The 17,363-nt window shown below is 37.3% G+C and overlaps 1 protein-coding gene across 1 annotated transcript in view; it reads right to left on the bottom strand.

Moving 5' to 3' along the window:
- Positions 1-724: 724 nt before the first annotated feature.
- pepd (peptidase D) overlaps positions 725-17,363 on the bottom strand; it is a 126,941-nt gene continuing 110,302 nt past the window's right edge. The window contains exons 13-15 of the mRNA XM_041268555.1: positions 9,572-9,756; positions 4,760-4,951; positions 725-1,269 (exon numbers count right to left, since the gene is read on the bottom strand). Of these exons, the coding sequence (XP_041124489.1) occupies positions 1,120-1,269; positions 4,760-4,951; positions 9,572-9,756 (527 nt within the window). The 3' untranslated portion in view covers positions 725-1,119. The remainder of the gene's footprint in view (positions 1,270-4,759; positions 4,952-9,571; positions 9,757-17,363) is intronic.

Here is a 17,363-nt window from a genome sequence, read left to right as displayed (position 1 = left end):
TATATACTGTATATAACAATTAAAAAGTCACATGTGCATGTTTTTTTGGGTGATACCTTTTAATAGGATCAGGTAAACATGGTGAAGATAATTGTCAAGGTCAGTTAAAATGTCATGGGAAATATGTCCAGTTAGGTGGCACTTGTCAAAGGTGCACTGCTGAAGGAAAGGGTCACACCTCAATCTGTCATTTTAACTTCATAAGGTAACCTTTTAAAATATTGCCTGCAATTTTTCTTGCAGGAATGGACAAAAAAAAAAAAAATCAATTGTGCCGAGTAAATCTTCCTGAAAGATTACCACCACACAATTCCTTTTGACAGAGAAGCACCCGTCTCCAGCAGGAAGATAGTTAAGGCATTAAAAAAAAAAAAAAAAAAAAAAAGTTTATGATGTTCTCTCATATTATTTAATCAAGAATACCCTGTATGGTGTGGTGTGATAGAACATTTTATACACCATGTATTATTTTATTTAATAATGCCACATTTAAGACATTAGGGGATATTACAGAATTATTAATAAATACTATTTTTGCATAGGTCAGACTTCCAAGATACTTTTTTTTTTTTTCTTTTTAAGGGGAGCTTTTTACTTTTGAGACCTGAATGGGGGATTCATCTATTTATTTCACAACTGAAAATTGTTGTGAGCATCAGAATCTTAAAACCTGGTTTAATAATGCAACAAAAATGTGGTGGTATAGACACAAGCAAACATCAACTTCTTATTCAAAGAGTTTATTAGTCAATACTGTGAAATGCAGCAAGAATTTTATGATTTAAAAAAAAGATTCTTCAATACATCTGTAAACACCATTTTACATGGTTGCAGTTAACATTGAACTTATTAAGCGACTGCAATAAAAATTAATTTGGCTAAAACAAATCAGTTGTACTCAAAGACATTTAGATCAGCTGAATTTGTAAAATGGTACATTAGTGCAATATTTTGCAATTAATCCATATGCAGCAATTTGAATCACCGTTCTTGAAGAAGGCTATGCATCCAATAATCTGGATTTCTATTCTATTTTCTACACCAGCATGATACAGAATTAATCTAGTCAGTTGTGCAATGCAAGGCAGTACAAATCAGCTGATTAAGGCGCTGCAGGTTTTAGAGCTTCTGGCTGGCCTGATGGTCGAAAGCCTTGCAGGAACTGTGCGCCTCGGCCATGAAGGTCTCGATTTGGTCTGGTGTGCGCGGCACACAGGTGAGCAGCTCCATCCCACTGGCTGTCACGGCGATGTCATCCTCGATACGCACCTGTTCAAGGAGGAAAGACAGCAAATACTAGGTAAGGAAGTATCGGACAATATAACAAACGCAGTGACATGGCAGGCCTAAATACGGTAATGAACGCAAGGACGAAGAAATATTAGAAGTTACATAATATCAATTAAAAACTTGTACCAAATTGTTCTTTCTGGATTTATTCTTACAACCACATTTTGGCATACATTTCATTTCCAGATTGAATTCTATAATTGAAAGTAATTGAGAAGGAATGCTTTATTAATTTTAATTTTTAAACTAAACACAACTGCGATAAAATGTCTAGATTTCACCCACGCACTACTGTTACTATACTTTTAGAACTAAAAATAAATCTAACTACCTCATCAGGTTGCATTTGCCCTGCGGTATGCTTTGTCATTGTATCCCCTGATGATTCATGTATTTGTATTAAGAAAAGCTGTTTGTTTTTGGCTTATCATAGTTCTTACGACTTCGATAAGTCTGTGTAAAGGGTAACGTTAATAGCCCTGCTGATACTGCAAGACAGATAGAGCATGGAGTAAGATTGTATTCATTTTTTTCTCTTGATCAGTTAATCTGTTCTTTTTATAAACTGTAACACAGGAAAGAGCAGCAGTAAGCATATTACTTATTTTTGTATTTAAAATAAGTGGACTTGGATAATACTAGAGTTAATTAAGTTAATAGCGTAAGAAAACACTTAACAATAACCACGTATCAAACTAATAAGATATTTATTGGCTTCAATTTTAATAATCTCAATAGTGACGGTTCCTTAACCCTCCTGTTATGCTTCGGTCTATCTAACATGTATCATATATTTTACAATTACCATCACATGTTACAACACTGCACTACTTTGGTCATGACACAATATATAAATATAACTCAGTCATGTTTGGTATTTTCTTGGACTGATGATGTGACTATGTATACACATTTATACTATAGGTTATCTAAAGAAAATCTAATTGTGGATTATCAAGGCAATGTTAAAAAAAAAAAAAAAAAAAAAAAAAGCAGAATAAGATGTGACTGTGCGAGAATGCTGTTTAAATGATGCGAGGTAACACTTCTTAATGACACATTTAAATGCAAGGTGAAGAGCGTACGACACACACACCTTAATTCTGCTGGAATGCTTAGAGCAAGGAACAGGGTTCTGAAATAAAATAGCGTTCTCTTTCAATTTAAAAATAGCCATCAACTAATGGGTATCGCCATCAGGTGATAGGATTATGCTGAGCTTAATGTAAAAGCTGCCTTTAGGCCTCCGTAGCTCTGACGTCAGCGCCCCGCCCCTTGGATGCTGAATGACTATGCAGAGCGTAGGAAGCCCACCCTCTTTTGCTCTCAGCTGCTGATCAGGATTGATCTAGGAGCTTAATCTATTTGTTGTTCTACAATACCATTGCAGTTATCTTACAGTTTCTCCAGAAACTATTAGATGACGGTAGGTCCTCTTCCACATTGAAGGTGTACCTGGCAACCATATTTGCTTGTCACACGCGCATAGATAGGTTATCACCTGGAAACCATTTCCTGGCGTCCCAATTTCTTAAGGGTGCGAGGAGGCTGAGTCCTCCCAGGACATCTAGCCTCCCCTCATGGCGCCTTGATGTGGTGCTGGAAGCCCTTACAAAAGCCCCATTTGAGCCACTCCACACTGTGGAGCTGAAGCTCATGTCCTTAAAGACTGCGTTTTTGCTGGCTATTGCTTCAGCAAAACGGGTGAGTGAGCTGCATGCACTTTCTGTGCACCCTTCTTCTCCACCAATCTGTGCAGTTGATGGCAATTGATCCTCCTCCCTTCTCTTCTCTGGAGAACCAACGGTTGCACATGCTCTGCCCGGTGCAGGCATTGAGGTGCTACATTGACCGTACAAGGGGTGTCAGATCAACAACTGAACAGTTGTTTGTGTGTTATGGTTCTAGGACGCTGGGTCAGGCATTGTCTAAACAGCGCCTGTCCCATTGGATAGTGGACGCCATTGCTCTGGCTTATGAATCTGTTGGCCTTTCTCCTCTGGGGCAATTGAAGGCGCATTCTACCAGGGGTATGGCGATGTCCTGGGCCCTCTTTCGAGGTGTCCCAGTGTCTGAAATATGTGCTGCGGCTAACTGGGGAACGCCACATACTTTCATGAGATTCTACAGACTGAATGTGTTGGATTCCTCTGCTCCACTTTTTGGAGCTTCGGTCTTGGACTCTATTATACCAGTGGAAGAGACCACTTAGTGTTAGTCTGGATTAGACTGCTGTACTCTTTGAGTACGCTCTCCAGCATTACCCATGTGGTAAGAGTATCCTGGTACGATATCGTACTGTTAAAGACCGTATATTCATAGAACAGTGTTAGGACATATGTCTTTCGATCCTGTCCTACTGCCGCATGGTCTCCCTTGCGACTGCTTTGGTACACAGTTGATGGCTATTTTTTAATTGAAAGAGAACGTAAGGTTGCGGATGCAACCCCGGTTCTCTGAAAGAGAAAACAGCCATCAAGCAGCGAGGTCGCTTCAGAAGCCCTTGTGGCCTGAAGCAAAAGAGCCTGGGCTTCCTACGCTCTGCATAGTCATTCATTACCCGAGGGGTGGGGGGCGCTGACGTCAGAGCTACGGAGGCAGCTGCCTAAAGGCAGCTTTTATATTAAGCTCAGCATAATCCTATCACCTGACAGCGATACCCATTAGTTGATGGCTATTTTCTCTTTCAGAGAACCGGGGTTGCATCCGCAACCTTACGTTATATGTTCCCATGCGTTGCTACAACTGTTTAAATAACTTACCTATCATTGCTCTTTTCATTGTTAACAACTTTTTACACTTATAACTTTCAAGTCTGTTTCAAAGCTCTAGTGCACTGGGGTTTGAGATCTGTTTACTGCAAGAGGAGGGATTCAAAAAATAAAACAACAAGTGCTTTGGCTTTTCTGTTCTGTACCACATCATGGATCATTATTGCTGTGCTACCTGTTTGACAGTGTGGACAATAATCCTTACACTATCTGTACCCTAGAGCGGGCTTTTGAAAAGAGCTTTGAAACAGACTTTAAAGTTATAAGTGTAAAAAGTTGTCAGGATGTTAACAATGAAAAGAAAATGACAGGTATGTTATTTAAACAGTTGTAGCAACACCTGGGGACGTGCAAAACTCTTTTTCAGAACGCTGCAACTTATTCTTTAAGGTGAGGCTTGTGTTCACTTACTGAACTTAGGAATTCTAGCTACGCAACTTCACAAAATCCTATATTTACACATATATCTAATTTGAGTAAATTAAACTCATCTCAAGTTCTAAAGTAACTATAATATTGCTTTCACGTGTGTATGAGGCGTGTGGGGGGTGATCACAGAAATGTTTTTTCCACTAAAATAGACATCACATGAATTATTACTGGTAATAAGGGGAGAGATAAGCAGACATGTAGACTCCCACTTGTGAGTGTGAGTCTGCAGACAGAACCGAGGGGAGGTTCAGGCTCTGATGACTTACTCCTCCAAAGCCTCTGAAGCGCTGCAGAGCCTCATTGTTAATGAAGCAGCTCTGAGCTGGGTCTGCCAGCGCCTGGTCCAGGAGGTGATCGATGAAGTAAATGCCCGGCTCAATAGTCAGCACCATCCGCTCCTGCAGCAAACGGGCGGTCCGCAGGCTTTTCAGACCCGGCGCGTCGATCCTATCGACTCCCTGAAACAGAAAAACAGAGCACATGCATTTACTGAAAACATGCTGTCTCCTTGGAAAAGTCAATTACTGATTTACATTATTATTTTTAATTGAAGTAAACTATTTTTGTTTTATAGGCCAATATTTTTATTATCAGCATATTCAGAATACTGGGATATAGCATATAGTGTGGGGTTTGTATAATTATCTCTTTTTTTTTTTTTTGGCTGATATCAAATTTACTAAGCTTACTAAAAAAATATAAAATAAATCCCAGTTTATGTTACATGGGTCATGAGGAGGTGCCAAGCAGGGGTGTGCAGATACTCATATTGTCCAAGTAATTCCCTTCACATTTCTTTGTTAGCAGGTAATAAGTAAAAGCCAAACAAGTCTATTAATTATTGTGTTCATTTCACAACAATCAGGTACCAGTCAATGACAATTAACTTTTGCATTGCGTTTAAAGCCCATTGGAAGCAAATTATCCTTTCAATTTTCTCTTCTCTTTTATCACTAACATCAATAGGGAAGCACTTTATTTTGCGTGGTATGAATAATTATTTAAATCAAATGCAATAACCCATTTAATTATCATGCAATAGATATTCAATAGGCGTGCATGCGTGTATCCACTATTAGACTGCCATTGCAATGTTGTACTGACTTTCCAGATGTTAGGATTGGTAGTTTCCTGATGCAACATATGTAAGACAGCTATGTAAACTACTTAGGTCTCTCTTTGTATTAGTGCTGGACTATTGATATATACCTTTGCTGGCCCTGTGGGCACAAAGTGAATGAACTAAGCTGAACTCATGTGTAGGCATTTTCAGATGACTGCATTTTCACATTGCAGTTCTATTGTTTATTATCATGTAACCAAACTTCATTAAAACACATAATTGCATATCTATTAAATTCTTAATCATGCCACGCAAAGTGTTCCCAAGCTAAACTTTATTATTATTATTATTTATTTATTTTTTTAATGTTTGTAAAGTACAAACTCAAAGCCAAGCTACATTTGTTTAAAGTAAACCTCCTCAAAAGTTTTGGCTAACAATTTCGTAGAGCAGCACATCTGGAAAACATGTTTAATCCTTTTTATTACTGCTATTCTTTTCAAACAGAAATCCCCTAATGGCATTGATAATTGAGCCTACAGTTTGAGACTTCAATAACCTTTCATTCATGTAGTCTTACTCTTAAAGCGCATTTGTGCATTGCTGTCAATGGTGACAGAGTACCCTTACCTTACACGCCAAGAACATTGAGTTTCAATTAAGCGGTTCAGATAAGGCAACACACAGAGGTGTACTTTGGAAGCCATTGCATTCCAAGGACCAGAGCACTATCTATCTTTCCAAAAACATACCGTGATGCATTACTTTCTGGAAGGAAGACAAACTTTTTTCAATATCACAAACAACTTCAAAGTCTACAGAACAAGACAGTCCTCTCATATTTCACAGATGAGAATCCCACCAAACTCATTTAACTTGGGCCCGGATTTTAACCCAGGGCTCCACAGATTAAAGGAATTAAGGACTATTGAATTAGTCTGCTTTGTCCCCTAGCTCCCTAAACATTTGAAAGATAAGATCACAATCCATATTCTTTGTCTAATACAGTAAACACTTTAGCCATTGCAATTAAATACCGTATGTTATACTAAATACAATATTTGCAGATGTTACACCCCGAGCCAAGGCTAACACTCCAACAGGACTGAGCTGTCACTTTCATGAAATGCACGACTCTCACACATGGTTCATTTAGATTATCTTTGCTGACTGCCAACAATTTGAAGTTTGTGTGAATAAAGCTCTGGTTATTAGATAAACTGAACTGCCACATTTTGACATAGCAGTTACTCATCTTAATCCTCCCTCATCTTTGTGCTGCAATGGTATAGCTGAAAATACAGCTTGTCTTTGGTATTTTCACCAGTTAGCCCAACATGGAACAAAACAAAACCCGCTAGAAACGACATTCCACAACTGTTCTATAGCATTGAATCTGTATTAGGGTATTATTAGGGTATCTGTATTAGGGTTAACTATATACTGCTTGACCATCTCACCTAATTAAAGGCAAAATTCCAGGAATACCCTACAACAACCACAGATGAGTCTTACCTTTAACCAATATTTGCACATACAACTTTAAAGAAGTTGATGCAATTCTTTAAAATACTTGAAATTTAAATAAATAAATAAATAATTGTGTATGACATTTTAATTGAAGACTAAATTGGTTATTTAATTTGAATTTGATAGCTACAGATATCTGCAAAGTACTCCGAACGCATAGCCCAGAAGCATATTTATAACTCATCAACTGCCCAAATCTACATAACAGTCAAGAATATTGCTTTTGGGTATTCTATTTCATTTTTCTTTAATAAAAATAAATAAATAAAAGAGCTGTTTTTTAAGACTCGCTTAGGCATTGTTCCAAAAATACAACACAAAACAGCATTATATTGCTTCCTGGAGTAAAACGATATGCAGAGACTAATATTTTTGGCTAGCACAAGGCTACATTTACATGAAAAATGACTGCACTGGGTATTGGTCATCTGAAATAATTACGCATGTCCAAAGACTGTTACCCAGGAGTGAAATACGGAAATATATAAATAGAATGGTGCCAATTGAAAAATTTAGTTTTGCAGCACTTTGGCCACAATAGCTAATCAAAGAGTGCTGCCCAAGCCTGGAAACAATTGTATTCAAAATGCAGTGTGCCTCCATTACAAATGTATTTTAACCCCAAAACTGCTAAAAGCCTGTAACTTAAAACATCAATCTGCAATGTCACACAATCACTTTCAATTTCACTTGTTATAGAAAGGGTCTTCATTAACAACAGCGTTGTCTTTCACAACACTGTCTTCGCAGGCTGTAAAAAATTAATTAAACTATTAAATGCTAAATCAAACACATTTTAAAAAAGATAATACAGCGATGGCCAAATGTTTAGAATGTTAGGATTAAAAAATAAAATAAAATCTATATAGACATCATTTAGATCTTTAGTTAAACATCATGTAATCAAAGATAGTATAAAATTGCAAAAAAGTCTACCGGAAGCCATAATAGTAGTACAGTATGTCACGTTGGATTTTGAAATGTCGCATTTTTCAATTGTTGTCAGTTTTTTATTATGTATAATTTTTTCATTAAGTATATGTATTTCAATATGCTAACATAAGATTATTCAGCAGGTTTCATTTGACTTTATGAAGTTAATGCTATAGGGTGATTAGCTGTGCATCAGAGCCTCTCACAGAGTGTGGTTAACAGTTCCACATTGAGACAGCTTCCCTGTGTTTTAAAGCAGGGCTTCTCAAACTCGGTCCTGGCTGCTGATTTTCATTCCAACTGAGCTCTCAATTACTTAACTAGACCCTTAATTGAACGGATAATTTGCTTAAACAGATCTTTTTACTTGTTTTCAGCTCTTGAACAGTTGCATATTTCTAGTTAGCTATAACATTTTATAAGTCTCTTGAACTGCAACTGTTAAGAACTGAAAACAAGTGAAAAGGTCCAATTAAGCAAATTATCAATTCAATTAAGGGTCTAGTTAAGTAATTGAGAGCTTGGTTGGAATGAAAACCAGCAGCCACAGGGAGTCCCCAGGACAGTTTGAGAAGCCCTGCGTTAAAGGGTTGCAGAACTCCCTGTGTTGCACATATATCGTGATAGTTTCAACATAGTCATGTTTGTTTGATTTTTTTTTGGGTTTTGTTGCAAGCATTGAAGCCTCTTCACAGACATTGCTTTTTTTTGTACAGTACCGTCATTAACAGCTGGTATCTTTTAGTTAGCTGAATACAGTCTATCTGGGCCAACAAAAAGTACAACAAATGGTAGAGTCCTTGTAAAACATATCACTTGACATTTATTTGTGAACCGCATTCCAAACACATTCCTTTATTAACAATATTTCAAACTAAACATTATGACCCAAAGACAAAAGGGAATTAAAAATGTCTGCTTATCTTAAAAATGGGCTAACTTTTGTCATCCAAAGTATTGTTCCCATGATTCAGTCTAAATAAAAAACTCTCTAACTCTCAGTTCTAAGGTACAGTATAGGTACAGTAATATGAAATACTGAAATAAGAACAAACAAAACAGCAATTTGTAAAAGTTGGCTTGTAGTTTACAACACAAATGCAGATTCATTATTAAAGACAAAACATGTCTCTTATTGGCATTGGCTTTTCTTATTAAAGACAAAACACGTCTACTAATTTCTTATTGGCCCTATAACTGGTCCCCCTTTTGTTCTACTGAAGATCTTTTGGTTTGCTTATTTTATTTGGATAGGTGCAGATTTTTTCAGAAGTCTAGCTGCAATTAGACCATGTGACCTACAGCATAGAAATTGATTTGGCACCAGGGAGCGGCAATATTATTTATTTTAAATCTATAGCGTTGCACTTACAAATCTGTATGTCCCAAATCCAGTTTTTTTTGTGTGGAATAAACCTTCCTTTAGCAATTGAACTCCACCAGTAGCAACAGCAATGGGAAAGCAAATAAAACTCTGTTCAAATTGTCACCTGAAGCTTTGCTGCTTTACTAAGGGTTAATCCAATACTAGCAAAGCTGTCCTGGCACTGACCTCTGGGTATCCTCCAACGTCGTGCACGTCAATTCCAAGAAGATGTCCCAGGCCATGCGGCATGAACACTGCCCCCAAGTGAACCTTCACCATGTCGTCCACACTGCCTCGCAGGATGCCAATTCTCGTCAGCTCCTCCAGATGGACTCTATCAGCCAGACGGTGCATGTCAGGCCAGGCGACTCCTTGGAGTGCAAACAACAAGCAGCCACATCAGAAACCAACAATGAAACTTAACAACGCTTTACAAGGGACCCAGCGAGTGCGCTGAACTATCAACCACATATATTTACACAGATTTGATTGGGGAGTGGGGTGGGGGGGGCAGAAACAAAAACACAGGTCCTTTGTGTCCTAATATTTCTAAACGTGCACAAAAGCATGTAATCTGAACAGAGAACAGGCCAATACTTTTCTTTAAACTGTAATGCATCATCGTCTGTATCTTCCAGGGCATATTCCCTTCAGTCGTTATCTCTTTAGCACTTTATAGCTGTCCTTTGAGTCTTTGAAGTTATGGATTAACTGCCTAACCTTCTAATACTAGCCACTACTAACCGAACAGAGAATTTTAAATACTGTACAGATTATCAATGACTAATGGTGTTCTTAAGAGATCCGTTTTCAGATTTTTTACAGTGAAACCTGAATTAACTGTTCATCAAAGGGAGTGAACCTCTGGCTGCTTGTCTCATTCCTCTTGATAATTTAATATTGGTATTAGGGTTGCTAATTTGCAGTCTGAAATGTTGCGCACTTATAAATATAATTTAATTAATATAATTCAATTATAATAATTGTGTGCCAAACCTTTGGGGGGAAAAAAAAGCATGTTATCTTTAAAAGAAAAAAAAAAGCTAAATTAAAAAAAAAAAAAAAAAAGATTTATAGCACCCACTTTGGTGCCATCAGGGTTTCCCACACAAGACTGGTTAATCTGTTATCCAAGAGACTGCACACATTACTCACAACTCTGTCCTAGCTGACAGGATGTAATAATATATTACAACAACAGTATAATACAGTATTACACCATGCCGGGTTATTTCGGGCAGCCGTTTATATACACTAATGTAGCCTACATTTACTCTGCATTTCTTCACTTGCATTTTTTTTTGCACTTACTTTTTATTAGATTCATAGGTTTTAATAAAAACATTTATTAGTGTAATGCGTGTCTTAATAAAGATTTTTAACCGCATACATGCTGTGGCAGACCTAAGGGCAGCCTATGCCTTTGAGGGTTTATTGCTTACCTTGCACCCTTGTTTTAAAAACGCAGGGTGTGGCATAGTTGGCTGTCACCTGTTAGATAAGACAGTGGAGATGCTGAATTCAAACCAAAAGCTAACAACAAACTGAAAAAGTTACTTGTCTGGAGTCTGAACAAATAAAAAGAAAGAGGAGTACTTTAACTCAAACAAGACAACCTTTGCAGATAAGTGACAATGTTAGTGGTTTTGTTTCATTTGGTCGATGCTGCAACTTGATGTTTTGTTTTGTTTAGTTAGGAACTCTGTGGAGCTAGCTTGGTTGCATTTGTGATTTTAAGAATTATATCAGTTTTGATATTATTGTTATCTGAAGTAAATTCAAATTAAAAGAGACAAGGTGCTGTGATGATCTATGTTCAACTAGCTATTAACAAAGCGAGTTATTGGGGTTTCTGATCACCACCTGCTTTCGATAAGCTGGGATATATTTTATTTTGTTTGTTTGTTTTGTTCTTGTGTATGTGGGCATGGGGCTGGCGTGCCTATTTTCCAAAAATAGGATACTGTTCTGTAGGAACCGCCCGACCATCACAACGTGTGTTTGTTTTGATTACTGTACTGGTGATTGAGGGACATTTTGAATTTCAGGCTATTGTGTAGGAGTTTATACCTTCCATTGTTCTAAGCGGTGGCGACTGTACATCTAATTAAAAAAAAAAAAAAAAAAATCCATTGCAAATGCAGCTATGGGATTTTTTTTTTTTTTTTTTTTTTAGACAGGCTGTCCACTTTTTTGGACCTTTAGAAATAATTTACAGCAGAGTAAAATTCAACCTGATTTCAACCATAATACACTAGGGACTGATTCCAGGTAATCTTTTGCAGATTGAAGCCCTGGTATGGGTTTACCGAAGGACAGCTCCTTATTACCAATTACCTCCTAGAGGAAATTGTTAACTGCTCTCCTACAGTCCTGAGTTCAAGCTACAAGGGAAACCACATGATTTGTAACTGGCACATTCAAGCTTCTGACACAAAAACATTTCACAATTTTCACCAGGGAGTGCCCTTTGACTGTTGAAGCTTAACATGCCTTTTCTAGATCCCCCGACTGCCTCTTATTCCAATAACCATTCAAAACAGTCAGCATGGAGCGTCAAGGCAGCAAGGACGGTGTAACCACCCATTACTTTTTGCATGTCTTTGTGTATGTGTTTATTGGTTTGCTTGTACAGATGCTTTCCACGAAGACATGCCATAGTTTTTCATTACTCCTCTTTTTTGCACAGTTGGCTGCACTTTCTGTGCATGTTCTCAATAGTCTGTTTAGATTTGTTTCCGTAAATACAGTCAGAAGCGAGAATGCCATTCCAACTCGATTTTATATAAGCAGTACACATTTTTGTATTCTCTACTCAAAACTAGCAAGCATGTTAGTAACGTACATGTCCCGTTACGGCTATAAAAAAGAATGGAGAGGTATTAGTATGAAGTAAATCCCCATGTCAAACGGTAAGTATGTATACTGTTGGTTTCTCCATACAGGCTCAGATTCTAGTACACATACTGACGTCATTACACCTCCACTGTATCACTTTTACTGGAAATATGCATCCCCACTCGGGGCAACATATACTGTATGACTATAAACATGCATCCCCAGATTCTGATTCTCTCCATAACCTGTGCTAACAAATGTCCTAACCAGGTGTAATCATAACTGGGAAGTGATTCTCTACATATTGAAAATGCTACAGTGGAAAATAGATATGGATATACAGATCCCCCCTTACGGGGAAAAAATATATATACAGGCAGTCCTCGCACTTACGACGCAATTGGTTCCTGAAAGTCGCTTTGTAAGTCGAAGCTTCGTAAGTCGAAGTACATTTTCCCATAGGAACAATGTTATAAATTGGGGTTACGTTCCTGACTCTTCAGCCAGATAATATAGTTTTACAAAAATGACCCGTTATATTGTACTCATGCAAATATTTATTTAACTCTTTACACTCAGCCTGGTGATTATGCGCATATTACTGAGACACCTACCTGGCTTGTTTAAAACTACAGACTCGGGGCTTTCCAAATACGGTGTGTGTATATGTGGTACTCCTACCAGGAAATACGATCGGCTGAAGTTAAGCCCCTCATCATGTGACAGAGTTCACAGCTTAGGTTTTGTTTTGAGTCAGTTGCTCTTATCAGACATTGTTAACGGCAAATAAATAAAAAAAAAAAAAAAAAAAAAAGTTACATGCATTAAAAGAAAAAAAAGCTGGACTAAGTCAGGGCGACCACAGGTACGCAGTTTGAACACCCAGCATGACACATGGCTCACGTCTCGCCATGTCGTGAATGCGGTATCGATGTGGTAAAGTCGAAGCAGGGTAATACTGTAAAACAGTCGTAAGTGCTGGGTTTCGCAAGTCGAAGTGTCGCAAGTCGTCTGTATATATATATATTGAAAGTCTACACCCCCTTTCAAAGTTTTCACCTTTTGTTTCCTTATAACCTGGAATTAAAATGCATCAAAATTGTGTTTTTTTTCATTTATCTACACATCCTACCCCCCAACTTCTAAGTGAAAAAAATATTCTTGAAATTTGTAGAACATTTATTAAAAATAAAAACTGAAATAGCTTGGTTGAATAAATGTCCACCCCCCTTGTAACAGCAATACTAAATTAGCTCAGGTTTAACCAATCGCCTTCAAAATCACACACTAAGTTAAGTGGCCTCCACCTGTGTTAAACTGTAGTGATTCACATGATTTCAGGATAAATTCAGCAGTTGCTGTAGGTTCCCTCTGCTGGGTAGTGCATTTTAAAGCAAAGATTCAATCATAAGCACCAAGGCCCTTTCAAAAGAACTCTGGGACAAAGTTGTTGAAAGGCACAGATCGGGGGATGGGTATAAAAAAATGTCATAGGCCTTGATTAACCCTTGGAGCACAGTCAAGATGATTACACTATGTAACGCACTTTTTGTTCCTGGGTAGTAAGTGTTATTTCCTAATTGCTTATGCCTCAAAAGTATAGAAAATGGCTATTATTCCCCACAAACTTTGCTTTTGTGACCAGGACAGTGATATTTCAAAATATCACTATTTCCAATGGGAAAACGGGCAAATGTGTGTCTTTTCGTTCACATAAAGTCAGAAAAAAACAACATATGAATCCAAATTAACATGTATTTATACTAAAGTAATACAAAAATGACTACAAAAGATTTAGAAGTGAGTAGTTTTTAGAGATTTACAATTATACTGCATTAACAGTATAATCGTAAATCTCGAAAAACTACTCACTTCTAAACTTCTATATATAACTTATATGCCTATTTGTTCTTGTTTTATGCACTTGTATGGCTACCAACCATATTAAAAAATAAATAAATAAATAGATAATGTAATAAATAATTATATATATATATATATATATATATATATATATATATATATATATATATATATATATATATATATATATATATATATATAAAAATATAAACCAATGCTTTCTATAATGTGCAATATTATGAATAATATTTTGGCATGTATTGTAGAATACATTTTGTAACCTTCAACATATTGAAATACATTAATCAATACATTACATTATATTTCTTAATATATGTAGATATATATTTTTCCCTAAGGGCCATCATTCCCATAGTTAAGGATTAAATCACCTAATTTCTTCAGCATACCCAAAAACACAGTGCATGGGGAATTTTCCTAATCTCATATTTTTGAGATTTATGGTCTGTTTTCTGGATATCTTTGGTATAGAAATTACAGTAATGGGATAAAGGGACTTGCTGTTCAACCTTGTACTGAAATCATTCCAGACAAAGTTACACATCGACAATCTATGTATTCAAATACAACACATGGACCAGACATACAATTGCAGCCTACTCCTTTGTCCGATATTAAAAAAGGCAAAATCAACATAAAATCATATGAGGATAAATGATCAATCAGAGTTCTGTTGGTTACAACTTTTTGGCAGGTTTACTGTTACTAAAAATGTCATCAAAAAATTATAAAGCTCTGCTATTCACTACTGCATATCCATATGTCTATACTTCCTTTGCACTCAGGTCTATATACTATAGGAAGAAGTAGGCCTAAAACCAAACAGAGACACCCAAAAATATATAAATGTACATTTCTTTAAGTAGAGTAAAAAGAGTTTGGTGGTCTCAACATACACCCCATTGGACATTATTCAAAACCACAAAGCCAACATGAAATTCTGGACCATGTGTTACACCTGACCCTCTCTATCAGGTCAGGATTGAGGTACACTGACAAGATTACACAACTGTGAGGGGAAGCTCTCATGAAGTCTACAGGCCAGTGCACTCATTCCTCATCTTTCATGAGCACTAAATCCAGAATAAAGATATGTTTTAATTACAGCACTGCGTTGATGACTACAGGGCATTCACTGAAGCTAGCATTAACACTGTCCAGGAAATGTTTAAATATGCTCTGTGTTGTTCAGGTCAGGCTCCACTACTTTACCATCTATTGAAAGAACTAAACCGTTGCCAATACACATTTTTTGATGTAAAGAAAGGTCACACCATTCATGTTCCAGTGTCCAATTTATAAAACTGGTTCCACAATGGTGACAGCCCCAGTATAGAACGTTACACTGTAGTGTCCTTGGACTTTGGACACCAGCACTTTGGGAAGCCTGTGCCAGGAAAATCTGCTGATGATGTGTCTGGTTCATTCTCACAGCCCTGCCAAGTAAGAGACTGAGCATGGGAGGCCAGGCAGCCAATCAGAACGCAAGCCAAGAGAGCATAGTAACTGAACTGTCATTGGTCAGCTGATGCAGAGAGTGGGCCGGCCAGTGTGAAACGAGGCAACCAAGAAAGTCAAGCACCTCTGACAGCAGCACAAAAAACAGTAGAAGCAGATAAAACCCTGTTTGCTGAGGAGCACAGATGTTCACGGAAACAGGTCAATTATCCCAGGTCAACAACTATGGCAGCCCCTTGCAATAATCCCATTTGTGAGATGTTCACCAAGCAGGCATGCAGTTATCTCCTTAAATGCTTGTTCACCTTTTTCTAGAACATTAAATGCACAGGTTCGGGTTGGAATCACAATTTCCAAAAAGATTTTTGTTGCTCAAGTAGTTAAAGTGTTGGCCTAAAAACATGAACAATGCTTATATTGGATGCTGCATACAACACTAAGGTAAGGACAATAAAAAAAAAAAACTGTGCCACATTTTGTCCCATGTTATTTCTCTGTCTTTACGTCCTGATCGATTAAACTTCAAGACTTAAGTGACTATCCCCCGAACACTCCACCGCCAAAGAAACTGCTGAATTTGTATGCTTACTTTAAAATCCATTAATACAGTGCCACTGAAAAGTCTGAATGAATCCCAGCATAGAACAATGAAACAACAAGGGCATAGTATTTCCACAGACCTATTTTATTATGCACTATTACCTTAACAAACTGGGTCAGAATATTTCATAATTCAGCAAAATCATTGTATAAATGCATAAGGATTGCAGCCTGGCACTTGAGCAATCCTCCAGCGCCAGACAGAGGCATTTATATGTACAGTACAGCCGATCATGTAAGATACGCTACCCTCTATTAACCGATGGACCTTTGCCCTGTGTCATTTACAAATGTTGCGACCAAATGAAGGGTAAAGATGGATCCTGATCCATGCACATTTTGTTATGGGTCTAAAACAATAAATTCAGTTTTTTAGCAGGATTGAATGGATTAAGTTTACACTGTGTCACTTCACGTAAAACAAACTGCCCATATTAACCATGTTCAATAAAAGAAATCAATGAAGTAAGGGATTCATATATTACTGTATCTTTAAAATGCTGAAACAAGATTTTTTTTTTTTTTTTAAATACCACTTCTGTCTTGGATTAGCATGCTCTTACGGTGCAACAAAAACCCTAAAAACTGTTGGATAACATGGCATGAAATGTGAAAGCACAGTAAGAACTGTTTGTGGTGTGCTGTTTGTAAATTGCCAAATACTGAGTTAGAGTGCTTTGTTTTGTAATAATGTTCACAGATTTTCTGTGCAGTATTGTACTTTGGTGTTTTAGATACAGTGATGTACCAGATAGTGTTAGTTTATAATGCCCCAATGTTAGTAAAGCAATTACAATGTAGTATAACTACTCCCTCTAAGATACAATATTCTCACATATCCAGTCGACCCCTGGAACAAATTAAATCGGATATGTCTGGCTCTACTTTATTTCTCCATGTGGGCAGTGGCAGTATGGCTATGGGACATCGCTAGAATAATGACATCATATTAGGTTCTGCAATCTTGTTAAAGCTGAACATGACTATCCCTGCTCCTGGAACTGAACACACAGAATAAGGACCTGCACCTCAAAACATTGCAATCGGGTGCATTTGCAGATCAGAAGACAGGAAAGGGTCTCAAATTGCTCCAGCTATCATTCTCAAAACATGCTTGGACAGTTTTGCTGCATTTTATGTCACTCCACGTCAGACTGTCATTGGCCTGGCCTGACCTGTCTATATCCACAACACATCA

Source organism: Polyodon spathula, chromosome 13, assembly GCF_017654505.1.
Source record: "Polyodon spathula isolate WHYD16114869_AA chromosome 13, ASM1765450v1, whole genome shotgun sequence".
Taxonomy (NCBI): Eukaryota; Metazoa; Chordata; class Actinopteri; order Acipenseriformes; family Polyodontidae; genus Polyodon; species Polyodon spathula.
This window is presented reverse-complemented; position numbering and strand designations above follow the sequence as displayed.